This window comes from Trypanosoma equiperdum (assembly GCF_001457755.1).
Source record: "Trypanosoma equiperdum strain OVI genome assembly, contig: ctg_2011, whole genome shotgun sequence".
Lineage (NCBI taxonomy): Eukaryota > Euglenozoa > Kinetoplastea > Trypanosomatida > Trypanosomatidae > Trypanosoma > Trypanosoma equiperdum.
This window is the reverse complement of record NW_027124074.1, coordinates 869-17,089: the sequence shown is the minus strand read 5'-3', so window position 1 is coordinate 17,089 and position 16,221 is coordinate 869. Positions and strand designations below refer to the sequence as shown.

The following is a 16,221-nucleotide window of genomic DNA, read 5'->3' as shown; positions in this document are numbered from 1 at the left end:
TTTCTGCACATGTGAGGCGTTAGACAGAGACGGTAACCCGCAACAGCAGCTGCTGCAGGAAGAATGCATGTCCTCGGCCAGTACGGAATATTTATCACATTGGTTTCTATGGCGGCCCACTTGGCGTTAACCGATTCTCCATCTAACACCATCGCCCTGGTGAGAAGGTTTTCTGTCTATTTTTCTTGGGTGATGAGTGATAAGCGTATTTTGGTACTGCCTTAGGTTTGTACATATGAAAAGAAATAACGAGGAAATAAAAACAAAGTTTTGATTATCCTGCAGCATCAGTCTACTTCATTGCAGGCAGAAAACGCTCATTTACGTATGAACATATTCATATCATCCCCATCTTCAAGTACGCTTCCCACGCACGTACACAAAGTGGTAAGTGGGAATGTACGAAAAGAGAAGAATGGAAGAATAATACTTTAAATACCCAGTCGCACTTGCGGACACCCTCTAACGATCCCAGCGGGAACGGTTGAGGTGGCACATACAAGATAATTAGCACAATCAAATATGGAAAAAAAAAAAGAAAAGTAAAAGGGACAGAGCACGGTAGAAACAAAAAAGAAGAAAGCAACTCCGTACACCTTCTGTTTTTTTTTCACTGCCAAAGCAGGACCGCTCTGTGCCACACACTGGCAAAACAAAAGCGGAAAATGTGGAGGGGAAAAGGACAGGATGAAAGGTAATAAAAAAAAGAAAATTGAAGAAACGTGTCGCATGAGATAAAAAAGGAGATATAACGTCCCTCTTTTATAATCGGTGGCATTGCTGCTTTGGTCTTTTTTATGGCTGAGCTGATTCATACCGCCCCGAGTTTGCTCTTTGTGACATTGTGAAGAGGAGTTGCCAGTTAAGGTCCACACAACACCGTCACCTACGGTAGCAAGTAGAAACTGCAAACTCACACACACCTGGGGGTGGGGGATTTAAAAAATAATAATAATAATAATTGTAAAACGAAGTAAGGCATCTCTCTTATAGCCGCAGCCGCCATTACGAGCACAGGGAAGGTAGACATTTGCTCACGCTGCAGGCAGTAAGTTATCATATAAATAAATCAAGAAAAAAATTACGCAAGGGGGGATGCACTCATTCCCTTCCGGACACGGAACAGAAAATTGAAGAAACAGGTGTGTAAGTAAAACACAAAAAATAAGGTACCACATAGCACGGTGGATTAACCAAAGGACTAAAAGAAAGAAGTTGTGCACACACACACATATATATATATATGAGCAAATACCCCCGCGGAATGAATGATTACGCAAAAACCACGGAAAGGGGAAGTAGTTGTACCCAAGATGTAAGCACTGCAGCTGTAAAAAAAAAAAGTGTTCGGTGCCCAACCACATGACCCCGCCCACAGCCGAGAAGCAACACTTGCAATAAAACGGCGGAAACAAGAGCGACACACAAACAGTTGGAAGTAACCGAAGTATAAATCCTTCCCTTGGGCTTTACGAACGCGTTTTGGTATTGAAAAGGAAATTCGAGGAGATTTTAAATGCACACACTTGTGGAGGGTCAGCCGTTCAGAAGTGACGACGCTCATCCTCAGTTGGTAGCCTCTCTTCCATTACCCCACACGTTTCAATTTTACGTCCCCTCGACTACAACTGAGTGTGTTTTACACTTGCCTTGCTTATCCACACCGTCTTTCCTTCCGCTTTTCTACAGCAAGATCGCACGTTTTCGCCACGTTTTGCACTTATCAAAAAAAAATATATATTCGTTTTGTTTTTACCCCCTTTAGCCCCACGTTTTTTTCTTTTGTTCGCTCCGGCGCACGCACAGCCACATGCATGTTTCGCCATGCGTTGCTGTTCATCAACGTTTACAGTCGTATGACGATAATAAGGAAGACGATGATAGTAATAATAGTAATAATAACAGTAAGGAAATAATTAAAAGAGCTAAAAGAAAAAGTAAAGATCGGTAGATCAAAATGGTGACAAACACATCACCACACACGTATTTACGTACGTGCACGTACATATATATATACGTTTTTGAAGACGTAAGGTACTGCAACCACATAGAGTATTTTAAATGTGTTGACCGCAAGCACTCCCAGATGCACATCACTGTGGTAATACCCGCGTGCCCACTTTCCTTCAGTGGAGATATCCCACAAGCTGCTTTCCATCTCATTCAGTCTGGTAACAGCCCCTTCAGTCGCACTTGCACCAACTTTGTCCAGAGCTTCCGCTGCTGTTTTATGAGCGTTGACGTACAATACTTTGCCTTCACGTCGAAACCCGCCGCCAGCGAAACTTTCAATTGGTTTGCAACTGTTTCTACAATTTGTTTTCTTGCTTCCCTTCCCTCGTCTGCCTCATCTCCCATCCCCGCCCCCCCCCAGTTTTTGAACCGCTGGGACGCGCTACCCTACGCTATGTTGTACTTTGTGAGAAGTGACTCACTTGTCATCGTTTTGGGTCTCTCGATAGGTCGCCCCTGCAGTCGATCCCATACGATTCCTGTAAGGACCCCCAGCTGTCGCGAAAGACCGAATAGAACTGTGTAAAATAACTGTTCTTTCATCCCATAGTGCTGAAGAAGTACACCGGATTGGGCATCAACGTTGGGGAACGGATTCCTCACCTTACCATGTTTCTTGAGGATTCCGGGCATGATCTCGTAGATGGCGTCAACGAGTATAAAAAGCTCATCATTAGGGAAGTTATTTTTACAGTACTCGCGGAAGCAGGTGTAACGGGGGTCAGTCATACCAAGAACAGCATGCCCATAACCTGGCACCACCCTTTTGGCGTTGAGCACATCCCAAGTGAGTTTTTCCAGCTCCGCGGCAAGCCGCTTGCGATCATGAAGGTCCACACCTGCAGCTTTGCATTTGTCGCGCATCTCAAATAAATATGTTAACACCTCTTGGTTTGCCAAACCGTGAAGTGGGCCAGCGAGGCCGGCGAGACCTGCAACAAGGGATAGATATGGGTCACTGAGTGCTGATGCAACCAAAACTGTGGCGTGAGCAGACACGTTGCCACCTTCATGGTCCGCATGGAGGCAAAGGTAAAGGCGCATGCAGTCCCAGAATGACTCATCTTTATATCCCAGCATGTTTGTAAAGTTTGCTGCCCAATCAAGATTAGGGTCACTGGGGTTGGCCAGTTGCGCCTTACCAGTTGCGAGACGATTGTACACAATGGCCGCCACATGTGAAGAGCGAGCGATCAAGTCAAGGCTGTCATCCAGCGCATACTCCCAATAGTTTGTTTTGTTCGCCTTCCCCTGGGAATACGCTGTGGCAAACTTCGAGTACGTTTGGAGGGCCATTAAACCAGCGCCAAACTGAGTCATGGGATGAGAGTTATCCGGCAATGAGGCAATTGTCTTCACGGCAGCACTGATTGCACGCTCGTCTGCACGGCGGTGCAATTCTTCGTGCATTTCTTTCACCTGCCGCTCGTTTGGTATTGTGCCGGTCACAAGCAACCACAGCATTCCCTCAGGGAGCGGGGAGCTTCCGCCACGCCACGATTTGGGAAGTTTTTCGCAGCACTCCGAAATGGTGAGCCCCCGGAAGCGAATACCAACTTCCTTATCGAGATATGATGGTTCATAAACGAAACCGGTAACTCCGCGCATGCCACCGTACATGCTGGACACCGTGGACTCTGAAAGCTTATCCCCGCCATGTTTGGCTATCAGTTGCTTAATGCGAGGCGCATCACTCTGGTGTTTTTTCAGTATAGACAGTTTCAGTTCATCAAAGATAGGCGAACCGCCGGCGGCAGCACAAAACAATGAGGGCGAAGATGAAAACCCTCGTAACATAGCTCCCCTCACGATTCCAGATGAGTAACGAGCACGCATGCACATTGGAAATAAATCCTCCCGTTTAGTGATGGTGTTACCTTTCAAATGCAAATCTGACAAATTATAGAGGAACAACTGGCGGTATTTTCCTTTCTCTTTTTTGCTGTTGCTTTTTATATCCCTTTGTATGCCTTTAACTGCGAATTTTGCTCAGAACGCGGCGAGCCACAGATTAAAATAAACAGAACGAAAAGGGTGCAACAGCTCTGTGGACAATGGAGTCCCCTCAGAGGGGTGGGGTTGGAGAGACCATGTTAAATATTAAAAAATGAGATGCAACGGGGAAGTCGTGTATTTGGAAACGGCGTATTGTGCCCACACACAATTTTCAAGCTTCCTGCTGCCGCAACCGCACGGCGACGATGGGGGGGGGGGTAATAGAAAAATAAAAGATCGATGAGTGGAGGGTAGTACGACGACATCGCACGCTAACACAAATCATGAGCAGTTGCGCTAAGCAGATGTTGGTGCTGCGCTAACGGGATATGGACACAGCTTCGCCACAGGTTGTCGCACGCACCTCGATAGCTCAATCCAGTGGTTTCTGGCTCTTCTACGGCGCAAGTCGCACAAAGCAGGTATGTCTGTGCAAGTCCCTTCATAGGAGTGACCGGCACCCTTGAGAGACACGTACATACTGTTCACAAAAACACGGCAAAATAAAAATAAAACAGACGTCACATTCCTCGTGTAAGTTGATCACGGGCCACCTCTGCCAAACATGCAAACATTTCCTCCGAACAAAGACCTGAGCCACAGAGCAGAAACCACCCCATACATTGCCGAGAACTACATGTCGCTCCAACAGACTCTACCGTACACACACATACTGAGCACTTGTAACCTTCATTTGTGGGTTTGCAAGCGCAGAACGGCGTATCGTGTGTCAACAACATGGTTATCACTCAGCACTGGGCCCGACGGCACGTACATGAATCGCACTGATTCTTGTGTCAAACGCATGCACCGGCCTACGCCTGAACGCAAAAAGCTTAATTTTACATCTTTGATTCTTACGTGCGATGTGGTACTCTCAGGGAGAAGTTCTAACGGGCCCCGTGCTGTGAGCAGAAGAACCCCATGACAAAACGTAGTTGGTGAACCTTTCGGTGGTACTGACTGCAAAGTGTGCAACCGACCACTGAAGAGGGGTCCCCGCTCGCCTCCCTCCCACGGCGGATTTGTGGGCGGAGGTTTCGAAGCTTGCGATGTGGTCGACAACATCTCCTGTTGCTGATTTTTCAAGTTGAAGGACGGACTACTTCCCATTTCTACATTTGTCTTCCTTTCGCCGTGAAGTTCAGTAGAATCGAGCTTCTCCAAACTCTGCACAACCTCCACGTCCGAGATCCGGTATCCCTCGCCCGTGAGGCTGCTGGTGCCAGACGTTCCTTGGGCTGCCATAGATGAATGAAGTCCATCACGGAACTTTTGTGGCAGCTCCGCGACACGAAACTCACCTACCTCACTGGAAAACACCGTTGATATCCATTCTCCGCGTAGCTGCACTCCCATTGGGTACGCTGAACGCAGAAAGGAGGGAAGGTACGACTGACAAATGTCTTGTATGATAGAAGATTGATCTGAGGGACTCATGAACAAAACGCCAATGGGAGCGCCCCAACGTGACTCACCATGCAGCAAAACGTTCATTGCTTTAACCCCTGTAGAGGTCTGCGGAAGCCGCAGTTCGCCTGTCTTCAATACTCCCTCCAGGGGAAAAACGATAGCACCTTCCGGAGGAAACTGTTCAAGTTGCAAGGCGGCAACATCACTGTAGTTGCGGTGTTGCGCCGAGCCATTCAAGTCAACTGCCAGAACGAAATCACTGCCAACGAGAATCCAAACAGGTTGTAACTGTTCTTTGCTCAGTTGTGCCCCACCCCTCCCTTCCGCGTGACGTATCACCCACTCCCTCATATCGAACTTGCGAGCATCTGCCTCAATCATACTATTCAAAAGATCAATGGCTTTATGAAACTGGGCTTTGTCAGCGGGTCTCCGCCGACAAATAAGCTTTTCAGAGCCCTTGTCGTCCACTCCGCAGCTATCCGGAGGAGCTCTTGGACAAATTGCATTTAACCTATGATCAAGATGAACTATGTTACGTTTTTGCATTCTGCCGAGAAATTTCGGCTGCTGTCCACCATCTTCCGGACTGGGTGGCCCACACATTTTTGGTTTTATATGTCCTGGTAACAACGGAATGGAGTGGCGCGGCAGTGGTGGGGATTCGCAGACCTTTTCCCCATTATTTGCCTTTCCGGGCATCAGGGTTCCTTTGGAGCGGAGAGGTCGAAGCGAGCCAACTAATGTCTTCGATGAATTGGCAAGCGAATTAGGCGTCGCCTTGCTGGAACCATCTTGCCCTTGCGGCGGTGCAGAGTTTGTGGGTAGTGGGATTTCTACACCCATAACGGCGTGTCACGCAGCCGCTTCACTAACTGAAGTGTGCTGAACCGTGTCCCAAGGCCCTTTCGCTAAGGGCTACCTTTGGATTCGAGCGAATTCTTCCACTCTTCAGGGGAAAGCTTCCAAGGAGAAACAGTGAAGCTATGAACGTACATGCCGAGGGCAGGAAAAGAACACAACATACTCACCCAATGGCTTGCAAGATCGAATAAATAACACACAGAAGGTAAAACATTGCCAGACACATGCACATATAAAAGAGGAGGAAAAGGAAAACGGGTGCCGGCCACCCGGCAACTGCGCACGACAGCAAAGGGTTTGCTCCGCTGTGTGAACTCCCTTTGTCCAACGGCACATGTTCACAGAAATACACACGCACAAAGACACACAAGGAAGAAAAAAAAAAAGAAAGAAACGTTACACACACAACACATGATCCAATAGAGAACAAAACAACTCCCTAAATCTTTCCTCCTTTCGCGTTCCCCAAACCCTCTCGCACTCACACGATGTCACATGTAACTTGTCGGGTAAAACAACCAAAGGACAAAAAGTGGCAAGCACGTTCCGTACCATCCCCACACCAGCCGAATCCTCTCCAGAGACAGACACAAAAAAACGAATAAAGAAGGTGGAGAGGAGTACATATTGATGCTCGTGAAATCGCACTAAACGAAAAAAATGCGTCACACATCCAAAAGGGGTAAAAACATCTATACATCAATCGCTTGTTTACTCATACATCTCCACAGTCAACGGTCCACAGAATGACAACCCACCAAAACGAAGATAAGGATAAACGAACCAACAACCGAACAGAAACAATAATAAGTCGACACAGGTGCGCGAATCTAAAGGGGAAAGGTCAGGTGGGGGTGTTGCTAGCGTAAGTATTGCCACATCTCGAAACGGATGGCGCAGCGGTGAGGTAGTTGCATGATGAAGATGTGTACGCAGGGTTCAACATCAAACAAGTTGCGGTATTCGTTGCCAAATAATATAGGGGTTGGTTCACCTCAAAAAGCCTTTAGTCCCCCCTCATTATTCGCCATCTTCACATCATCGTTACCTTCATCCGTAGGGCATCCCCCACACCTACGCCCATCCCAATCATGCATCTGTACGCCTTCCACTGTGGAACACATGCAGTTGCAAAATTACAAATCAAAATAAATACCCCCAATGCACTCGCGTACAGGGGGAACAGAAAAACACCGAACGATTCGCAAGGAAGCAGAGCACCCCGGTACACAACGACACCATCTCAGCCGGAAAAGTAAAAATGAAGGGGATGCAAGAGACAATTCCCCGCGCAGGGGCCAAAACCGAAGAAAAAGTTAATAGCACAACCCTCGCATCACCACACACACACAAAAAAAAAAAGAATTATGGTAAAACCGTGGTGATCAAAAGGGAAAGAGAGTTACCCCTTTTTTTATCAGAGTGGTGCAGGGGTCCCTCATTTTTTCTTTTTTTTTTGGAGGGGGGGTTGTAGGATGCCACAGTTGATTGAAAGGAATTTCTTAACAACAACACCAAAGCCACCCATCTCCAGTATATTCCCACCACCACCACCACCACGAAAGAAAACAAGTTAAAGGAATGGCCCCTCTTTTCTCCCCTTTAAAAAAGAGGGGAGACGGCAAGCCGTCCTCCTCACTGTAAGTCTGAGATACTCAAAAATGAATCCTTGTACCCTTCCGTCTTCACCTTCACTCAAGCAATAACTTCTTCCGACTTTTTTGCAGTGGAGCGTTTCTCTTATAATCCCTTCACTCTTCGCAGGCCTTTTTTTTTAAATTCCATTCCTTTTTTATCCCAGCGGTTACTTCACTCATTCGCTACAAAAATTTCCCCCCCTAACTAAGCGGAGGTCTACACGCTCCCCCTCGGCACCTCCAAAGACGGGTTTTTCGTCCCTACGGTTAGTTTCACTTTCTTTTACCCATTTTACCATCACCATCACCACCACCCCCTCCTTCCTTCTCTGTTTCAGCGGGTTGCGTTCCGCACTTATTTAACGATCCGTGAGAGTTACATTCCCGAGACGGAAAAATATTCACACAAACATATATATGCAGACGCTTGTAAACGCACTAAGTTAGAATGACAAGAAAATAAAAGACAAAAGACAAACACCACATACACACAACGAAAAAAAACGTGTGGAATATGATAGGCGTTTCCGACTTGGGACGTTCCTTTCACAATCATTCCCACAGTGACAGTCCACGATCTTCTGCACTCAAAAAGTAAAACTTTCTTTTAACTCCCTCCTTCCCTCCTTTTTTCTTTTTGTTTTTAAAACTTGTGCCTCGGTCACAACGTCACTCGTCACAGCTTTTGCAACGGTGACGGCTGAGCAGGCGCATACAACCCTAACACGTAAACATTACACCACCATCTTCCTCTCTAGAGATATATCCGCTTGCCGGCAAAGCACCTGTTGGTAACTTTTAACTCTTTTCCATGTTGTCCCCGCCACTCTCTCCCAGTAAAAATGAAAAAAAAACGAAAAGGAGAGAGAGAGAGGGACAACAACGGAAAACTGAAGAAGGTATTTGCCACCACCAAGTTAAATTATGATGAAATAATAAAAATAAATGTAGCAACACTCCCCCTCGTCCCCATATGTTGCTAAAATTTCGCCCATCTTCATCATCAAACGTGTGTGCGATCGCACTGCTACATGCAATAATCGCATGAGAGAGAAAATGAAAAAGGGGTCAGATTATTTAAAGAATAAAAGAGAACGCATACCTGTGGCAGTTAATTATCAAATATCTCCTAAGGATACGCCAACGCAAGAATAGAGTGGGATATACAAGCACGCAAACATCCCGACACTAATACTGCAAGCGACTTTTGCACATGCTGCGAATAACAACTTTGCACAATTGGAAAGCACCCAAAAATATTGCAAACCATCCTTCCCCCTCTTCGTTTCTTGACAACTTCGGTTACTTCACTTTCATCGAAACGCCCATGTTTATGTTTCTTTGTACGTATGAATGTATGAGAAAAAGGTGAGTTATCACTGCTCGTCTTCACTGTCCTTCAGTGCATCCTCAATCTGTTGTATTTTGGTATTATGTGCCCATTTATCATTAACCAGAAATGTGCGGGTCAGTGCGGTATGAACAGCATACCTCACATTGCTCACCTTATCCTTCGCTAAACTCAGTAACCCATCGAGAAAGTACTTGTCCACCAGGCTCTCCGCGTCCAGTTTCGCTACCTCCTCCGCAATATATGGAAACATCAGCCGATCACGAAAACTGTAGCGACCGGCGATCTGCAGTAACGCGTCCGCGTAGTCCCCGCAACTGTTCTCCCGCCCAGCATCAGCCAAATGCTTGAGAAGGACGGCCGCTGAGCGATACGTTGACCGCCGTACCTCCATCACGCTATCATCAAGAAGACGCAGTACTAGAGCGATAACCGAACCAAGCGCACTGCTGCTGGTGGGATCGAGCAGTACACCAACATCGCCAATCCTCTGCCCGACCACGTTCCGAAGCCGCCAGTTCTCACTGTCGAGGGGTACGTGACAAAGAAGTGGAACGAGTCGCTCACGCGTTGCCACGCCCATGACGGCAAGGAAGACGTCAGCATTTAGTACGACCCCCAACCGCACCTCGTCAAGATCTCTAATAAGCATCTCAAAAGCAGTGACAAGGTGCGACTCGGTGAGATCTCGACCTAAAATCTTAGCAAATTCATGCAGTGAATGGGCCAGGGACTTGCGGACTTTCCATTTAACATCCTTGAGCAGGGTTGCGTACGCATCTCCAGCCTCGTCCCAACGACCTGGTCCTGCGATCTCTACAACAGCAGGGAACGAGTAGGCACATGGTTCACTGTAATCTGTGTCGCCATTCTCCGACTCAAAAGCCATATCCGTGTATGTCTTGAGCAGGGCTGGAGTTAGATCTGAAGGTCGAAGTGTGTGCAAAAATCTCCCCAGGTACTCGTAAGCTCCATTCCGCACCCAACGCGAGTTGTCATCCAGCAAAAGTCGAAAAGCGGGCACGAGTTTATCAGCTCTGGCGGTGGGACTCACACCGAGAGAGATCTCTTCGATGTTCTCCGCGCAAGCTTTACGAACCCCCCAGATTTCGTCCAGGCACAGATTAAGGTATATCGGTAGCACAGTCTTGTCCGCTATTTCCTCCTGCACTACCTCGCATACTTTTCCCAAGTTCGCGCCGACAGTTTTTCGCACGGTAAAGTTACTATCGTTGGCCAACAGTTCCAACTCCGGAAGCACGTCGTTCACACAGCACTCTTTACCGAAAAGCCCCGCCATTTCGTTGAATAGAAGTGCTGCTACAACGCGATAATCCTCCGCCCTCTCGTCGCGCGCTAACATTATGGCAACATGAAGCAGGTGCTCCTGAATATGTTCGGGCTTAACGAGTTCACCAAGTGCTTTTAACGCTACCAAAGCTGCTGCCCCCACCTCCACATTCTTGTCTACTAACATCTCAAATCCAATCGGAAGGAACTTTCCTAATAGACAGTTGTAACCAGCGTCACCACCCTCCTGAACAAAATATGCAGCCACTTCCGGGAGTTGCTGAACCAACATGCGCCGCACAAGGGGTTCACAGTCATTTGTGAATCTGCTCAGAAGTGGAATGATGTGGCTGGTACTCTGCTCAAAACCAGCATACCTTACAGTATCCGCGAGCTCACGCAGCAAAAATTGACGCTGCAATGAAAAGCCAGAAGAGTGATAGCTCAAGAGCCGGTTGAGTGGGTCTAGGGTGTCGTCAATTGCATACTCGTTGTAGATAAATTCCTCCTCACCGTCTCGTTGATTCTCGTCGAGCATAGCGGCACAGCTTTCCCCTCCTAACCCCTTGCTGTAGTCTCGGTTTGCCCCACACGGCTTCACTCCTTCCCTTTCCCGTTCCTAAGACTGAACACCCTTGACTACAGAACAAAAAGCAATGAACTGTCTGTCCGACGCCCCTCTCCTCGCTTCCTTCACAACAACGCCTAAATCCAACAAGGGCACTACAAGAAATGTAAACTTTTTATTCACCTCCCACGGTACACTGTTTGGCCCCTGTTCTTTCTTTTCGGGGCTCCCCGATGCGACGTCAGTAGAGCCCGTTGCACCACGCGGTACGCCCAATTTTGGGGGTCTCCTTTCCTCCCGTTCCCCTCCCTGCACACGCACGCAAGAACACGTTCAATAAGAAACCAATAACGCCCGAACGCAACAATGTAAAGCAGGACCTTTCAATAAGGAAGGTTAGCTTCGTTTCGGTCTCCTGCTGCGTACTTGCTGCACGGACCTACAGTGTGATTCTCTGTGGCTTCCTACGATACTCGTTCCTTCAGTATCAATAAAAACGTTTCTTCTGTCTCTTCTTTATTTCTCCTGCGTCACCACAAAGCCGTAACCCTGTTAGTCTCCTCGACCTTCCCTCCTCACCGCTCTTCGTTGCGGGGGCTGCCTCGTCTCCTTCACAGCCTCCCAGTGGAGTCCCCCTTTAATTTAATTTGCTTTCTTTCCTTGTATATATTGAGGTGAGTTGTGGTTTTTGGTCCTATCGTTCTCTCCACCCAAACTCGGTACACAACCACAATATAAATAGGTAGTTGTACGTGATTTTGTGCCTGTGCGAGAGCCCGTAGGTTTTGTGAGCCTATTGTTCTTATTATTATCGCTTATTGTTATACACGCACTCGAATATACGCTTTTACACCCTTTGCGCTTTAGTAACACACTAAATAGGTAGAAAGTCATGTGCAACCAACCGGGTGCATCAGACAAACAACAAAGGGGGAGAACGTGAGGAAGTATAGGCAAAGAGCAGAGAAGACGACGGACGGTTACACGCGACACAAAAGGGTGTGGGGTATGACAGTTGTCTACACTGTCCTTTTCCATTTTTTCCTTTGCCCTCACTCTTCCACACAGATGTAGCTGGAGTGGATACCACCGACACTGCAGGATTAGATAGTGACAATCGCTACAACGTATCCCAGGTAGGGAAGATGGAGACCTCAACGCCAGACAGAGACCGCCCACCGAAAGGGGGGAAGGAACAAAAATGTGGTAGTTGCAGAGAGGTGAACACCGCCGTTCATCACAACTACGTCAGTGCTGCCCATGTACATGTCACAACACACAAGCAGTGTGCTTTACTTCACTCTAGACGAAAGCCACTGCCCACCGTGTATGCGAAGCAGCCAGACGGACGAAAACAACAAACGACACCAACACACACGATGCAAGATGACAAAAAAAAAGGAAAGACACTTTTTCTCGCGCCGTTTGACTGTCGCCGTTGTTGAACAAAGTCCATCACATACTCTTAACCGTAGACACATCATCATGTGCAACAAGCACACATGGATAGGCGCTCTACTGCTCTCTCACACTTCTAAAAGTGTAATCAACGGCTATTCCTTCCCCTCCATAAATGACAGAAAATCTCCAAAACGCCAGAAATATATGTAAAAAATAAATAAAAGGTCCTCCCACCACTTTTAATCCAAGAATTGCGTAGGGAGGCCCTGAACCGTCACGTACCGCCGTTTCGTTCACTATTAGCATTACTAATGGTAAAGTTTCTGATAAACTGGCACCAATGACAGAGAAAAATCCCTTCATTTTCGAGAAGCTTTCTCCTGGCAGTTAAAGCAGACACGCACCTCTACATGTTGTTAAGAATTTTCCACATTGGATAAAGTAAAAGAGTCATTAGTCCCTCTTTTCGTGCCTTCATCGTGCACAAGAGCAAAACTAACACAAGCCACTCCTCGTGCAGGCGCAGTGCCTCCTCCACCACGTCGTCCTCTGGCCTCCCGCAGTGTTCCGTGGAATCACCCGGCAAACTCAAGGTGAAGGGCGCGCGGTGGCGATTTAGAGACTCTATCAGCTCTTGCTTTTGATCCTCAGCACGTCGCTCCGCGGTCATCCGCCTCCTGGTATCACCCGACAAAACTTGAGAAGATGAAAAGTCGCCTGTTGAAGTACTTCCCTCCACAGCTGGTTGCATCCACAGGCGCAACTGAGCACCAGATAGTGTTTCAGGGTGCATTGTACAAGTCTGTGCAATCAACTTCGCCGGCCGGCGAAGCACCTTGTTAATATCATTATAAGGATAATTGTCAGACATGAAGCCGATGATATTCTGCACGTACAGCAGTAACGACTGGAATGCATAAGCCGGGGAATACTCAGGACTTGTGAGCCCTACGCAATCTGAGTGGTTTAGACGGCGAACGACGCCCGCTAAGGCGTCAAATTCATCATTTATAAGCGACGCGGCGCCGGGGTAGTACTGTTCCATTAGTGTACTGCCGTGCTCTTGCCAGTTGAAATTACCGCTTCTCAACGTGCAACCGCCAACGTTAGAGCCCTTGATTCGCTTCTCACTAACTATATCGTCAACTCCTGTGTATCGTGTAAAACTGATGTCAGCGTTGTGGTGGTGCTCATCCCCAACGACCACACAAGGGGAAAGCAAGGCAGCCAGCGTCGGTGGTAGCGCGGTAAATGAACATAAATCATTTGGCACGAAGAGTCCCATAACCAAACTGCATAACGACAGCGTTTCGGCCACAATGGTTGACACTTGCATGAGGCCATGAATGCTCCATCCTGCGCTCATGGCTGTACGAATGTCAACATCAGATATTTGCCATGGGACGTGGGTTGCGATTGCTATAAAGCGTTGAAGGGCCTGCAACTTTGGTGGTGGTCCGTCCCGGAGCCAAGACCTTGCTGTTCCACAGACTCCACCCTCCTTTCCACCCACTCTCATAAGCAAGGCACCGAATCGGCACACAAGATACTCACATTTCTGACGGCAGGCCGTCATGAATGCCACCATCAAACGTTCAGAATTCAACAGCGGGCCATTCCCGAAGAAAACATAGATAAACGTGCTGTGGTGAGCCTTAAGAAATTCAGGACATGCCGAGAGGACGTAGTAATATTGTGGCAATTCGCCCATATCTGTGAATATACGATACAGTAGGTCGCGACGTCCGCTGCACAGTGACCGCAGGGAGGCGATACTGCAATGAGAAAGTGCCTCCCATAACGCTTGTTGTGTCGCGTCCTTTTCCTTTGAAGCCTCTTTGTTCGCTAGCTCCCCATCGATTGCACCGCAGCTACTTGTCCTACCTTTCGATAAGGTCCCGAGGCGCCGGCGGGCCAGGGACGGTGTTGAGGAGGAGGATGGTAGGGAGCAACGAGGCATCGTACCCGCGGTAGAGACTGACTTCTGCAATGCGTCCAACTCCCTAGAAAGCCTCCCGGAGAGCAGCTGCCCCAGAGTCGGTAGAGCCGCAGTTGGAGAAGGAGCTACGTACCATTTGACATCGGTAGCTTCGTGGAGACGTGGAGAAAGTACCTCATCCCAATTTAACCTTACCAGTTTACCCTCCACAACGTAGAGAAAGTTGGCGTTCGATTCCATCCCCCAGAGCTCACTCACCTGTGTTTCCCTAATTGTTCTTGCGTCGACCTGTGACAGACATTTCAATATTCTACCGCGTAAACCTGAGGGGCATATGGCCTTCCCCAAAACATCTGCGATAATTAGTTGCAGACAATTGGCTAACGACTGACATGGACAAGAGAATGCAATCCCAATGAGACAACAGAACGCCATCTCCGCCTCGTGGAGACTTCCAGCATAGGACCTTTCACCACGTACAGCGTCTCCGGTGTGGTAATCACCACTCATAAGACTTGTGCCGTCTTCACTACTATAAGCCAGAGGAAAGGAGCGAGATACACTCTCCACGGTAGGTTTACGAATTTTACACTGCTGCGCAAGCCGTCCGTCATCGTCACACGCAGACACGTCGATGCCGCTAGAAGAAGAATGGTGGCCAACCCCGCTATGGCTACCCCTCGACACTGCTTGGCAACTCTTTAACCCGTTCTCCGCGTCCCGCAGCAACATACATGCTCTTTGCAGGTAGCGAGAAGTGCACTTAATCAACCCAGCCGGCACGCAGCCAACGTCACACTCAGCTACTAATGCACTCAATTGTTTTGCCATATCGTCAGCGAAGCCAAGAGTTGCAGGCTGAGCTCCAGATGGGCCCAGCGCATCGCACTGCACCGCGTCTTCAGAAGGTACACGAAAGAGCACCCTCAACGAATGGTTTTGGTGGGCACTTTGTTCTGATTGTGCCGCATGCTGATGGGCTTTACGCTCCAGCGCGTAGGTGTCACCAATATGTCCCAAAACAGAAGTTATGAGCTCTGCAAAAGACGGACATGCCAAGTGGTTGTCTGCTTCCGAGCTATCCTGTCCCTCTGGAAGCATCGTGTTGGGCTGCATGTTGCTACGCAGTAGAGCAAGGTGTAAGCAGGTCAACTATACAAAGTAACTATTTCTATTGATGCACAACAAGGGAGAAGGCAAAAACGCACGAAAAACAAAGTGAAGACGCAAAAGAGAAATCAAAGAGACAGAAGACCAGCACCAAAGAAAACCATAACGAAAGTGAAATCAAAAAAGAAACAAAATGCACATCAACATAAATCAAAAATGTCCTACGGATGACTCCAAGTTTAACTGGATATCATGGGTGCATCAACGATGCGGAAAGGTCGAGCTGCAGCGCCTTAAATTTGAGGGTAAATCCACAATGTAGTTACTACCACCGCCTCCCTCCATATATTCTCCCCATTTTTTATTCTGTTCCTGCCTGCAAATACAGAGATGAGCAATTTTTTCCCCTTTTAACATTAAAAAAAAAAATCTATATCATCTGCACATTTACCCACGTCACAAAATGACACAGTTTCTTTCATTTATTTTTCCTCTTTTTTTCTTTCTTACATCACTTCCTCCAGCACCATCGCAGCACTCAATCGAAACCACTGACGGTACGCCAGTCCTCGCAACGAAACGGCGGAAACTGGGGTACCCCCTCAACACTTTTGAGTGCTAAGAGATGAAGGAGAATGGA

At 47.8% G+C, this 16,221-nt stretch overlaps 4 protein-coding genes and 2 pseudogenes across 6 annotated transcripts; all 6 read right to left on the bottom strand.

Moving 5' to 3' along the window:
• Positions 1 to 431: 431 nt before the first annotated feature.
• On the bottom strand, positions 432 to 815 carry TEOVI_000661200 (uncharacterized protein; the record flags this gene model as incomplete). The annotated part of the gene is made up of 1 exon (XM_067223949.1): positions 432 to 815. One exon carries the CDS (start codon positions 813 to 815, stop codon positions 432 to 434), a length of 384 nt encoding a protein of 127 aa, XP_067080050.1.
• Positions 816 to 1,101: 286 nt separating this feature from the next.
• Positions 1,102 to 1,564, bottom strand: TEOVI_000661100:pseudogene (annotated as a pseudogene). The gene is given in 3 exon segments: positions 1,102 to 1,230; positions 1,233 to 1,331; positions 1,334 to 1,564. Coding segments are annotated over 3 exon segments (459 nt in total).
• Positions 1,565 to 2,400: 836 nt separating this feature from the next.
• TEOVI_000661000:pseudogene lies at positions 2,401 to 3,855 on the bottom strand (annotated as a pseudogene). The gene has a single exon. A coding segment is annotated over exon 1 (1,455 nt).
• An 843-nt stretch (positions 3,856 to 4,698) lies between these two features.
• On the bottom strand, positions 4,699 to 6,267 carry TEOVI_000660900 (uncharacterized protein; the record flags this gene model as incomplete). Its single annotated transcript, XM_067223948.1, has 1 exon — positions 4,699 to 6,267. One exon carries the CDS (start codon positions 6,265 to 6,267, stop codon positions 4,699 to 4,701), a length of 1,569 nt encoding a protein of 522 aa, XP_067080049.1.
• Positions 6,268 to 9,298: 3,031 nt separating this feature from the next.
• Positions 9,299 to 11,101, bottom strand: TEOVI_000660800 (uncharacterized protein; the record flags this gene model as incomplete). Its single annotated transcript, XM_067223947.1, has 1 exon — positions 9,299 to 11,101. The coding sequence occupies one exon, from the start codon at positions 11,099 to 11,101 to the stop codon at positions 9,299 to 9,301; it is 1,803 nt and encodes a 600-aa protein (XP_067080048.1).
• A 1,837-nt stretch (positions 11,102 to 12,938) lies between these two features.
• TEOVI_000660700 (PA26 p53-induced protein (sestrin), putative) lies at positions 12,939 to 15,587 on the bottom strand (the record flags this gene model as incomplete). Its single annotated transcript, XM_067223946.1, has 1 exon — positions 12,939 to 15,587. The coding sequence occupies one exon, from the start codon at positions 15,585 to 15,587 to the stop codon at positions 12,939 to 12,941; it is 2,649 nt and encodes an 882-aa protein (XP_067080047.1).
• Positions 15,588 to 16,221: the final 634 nt, after the last annotated feature.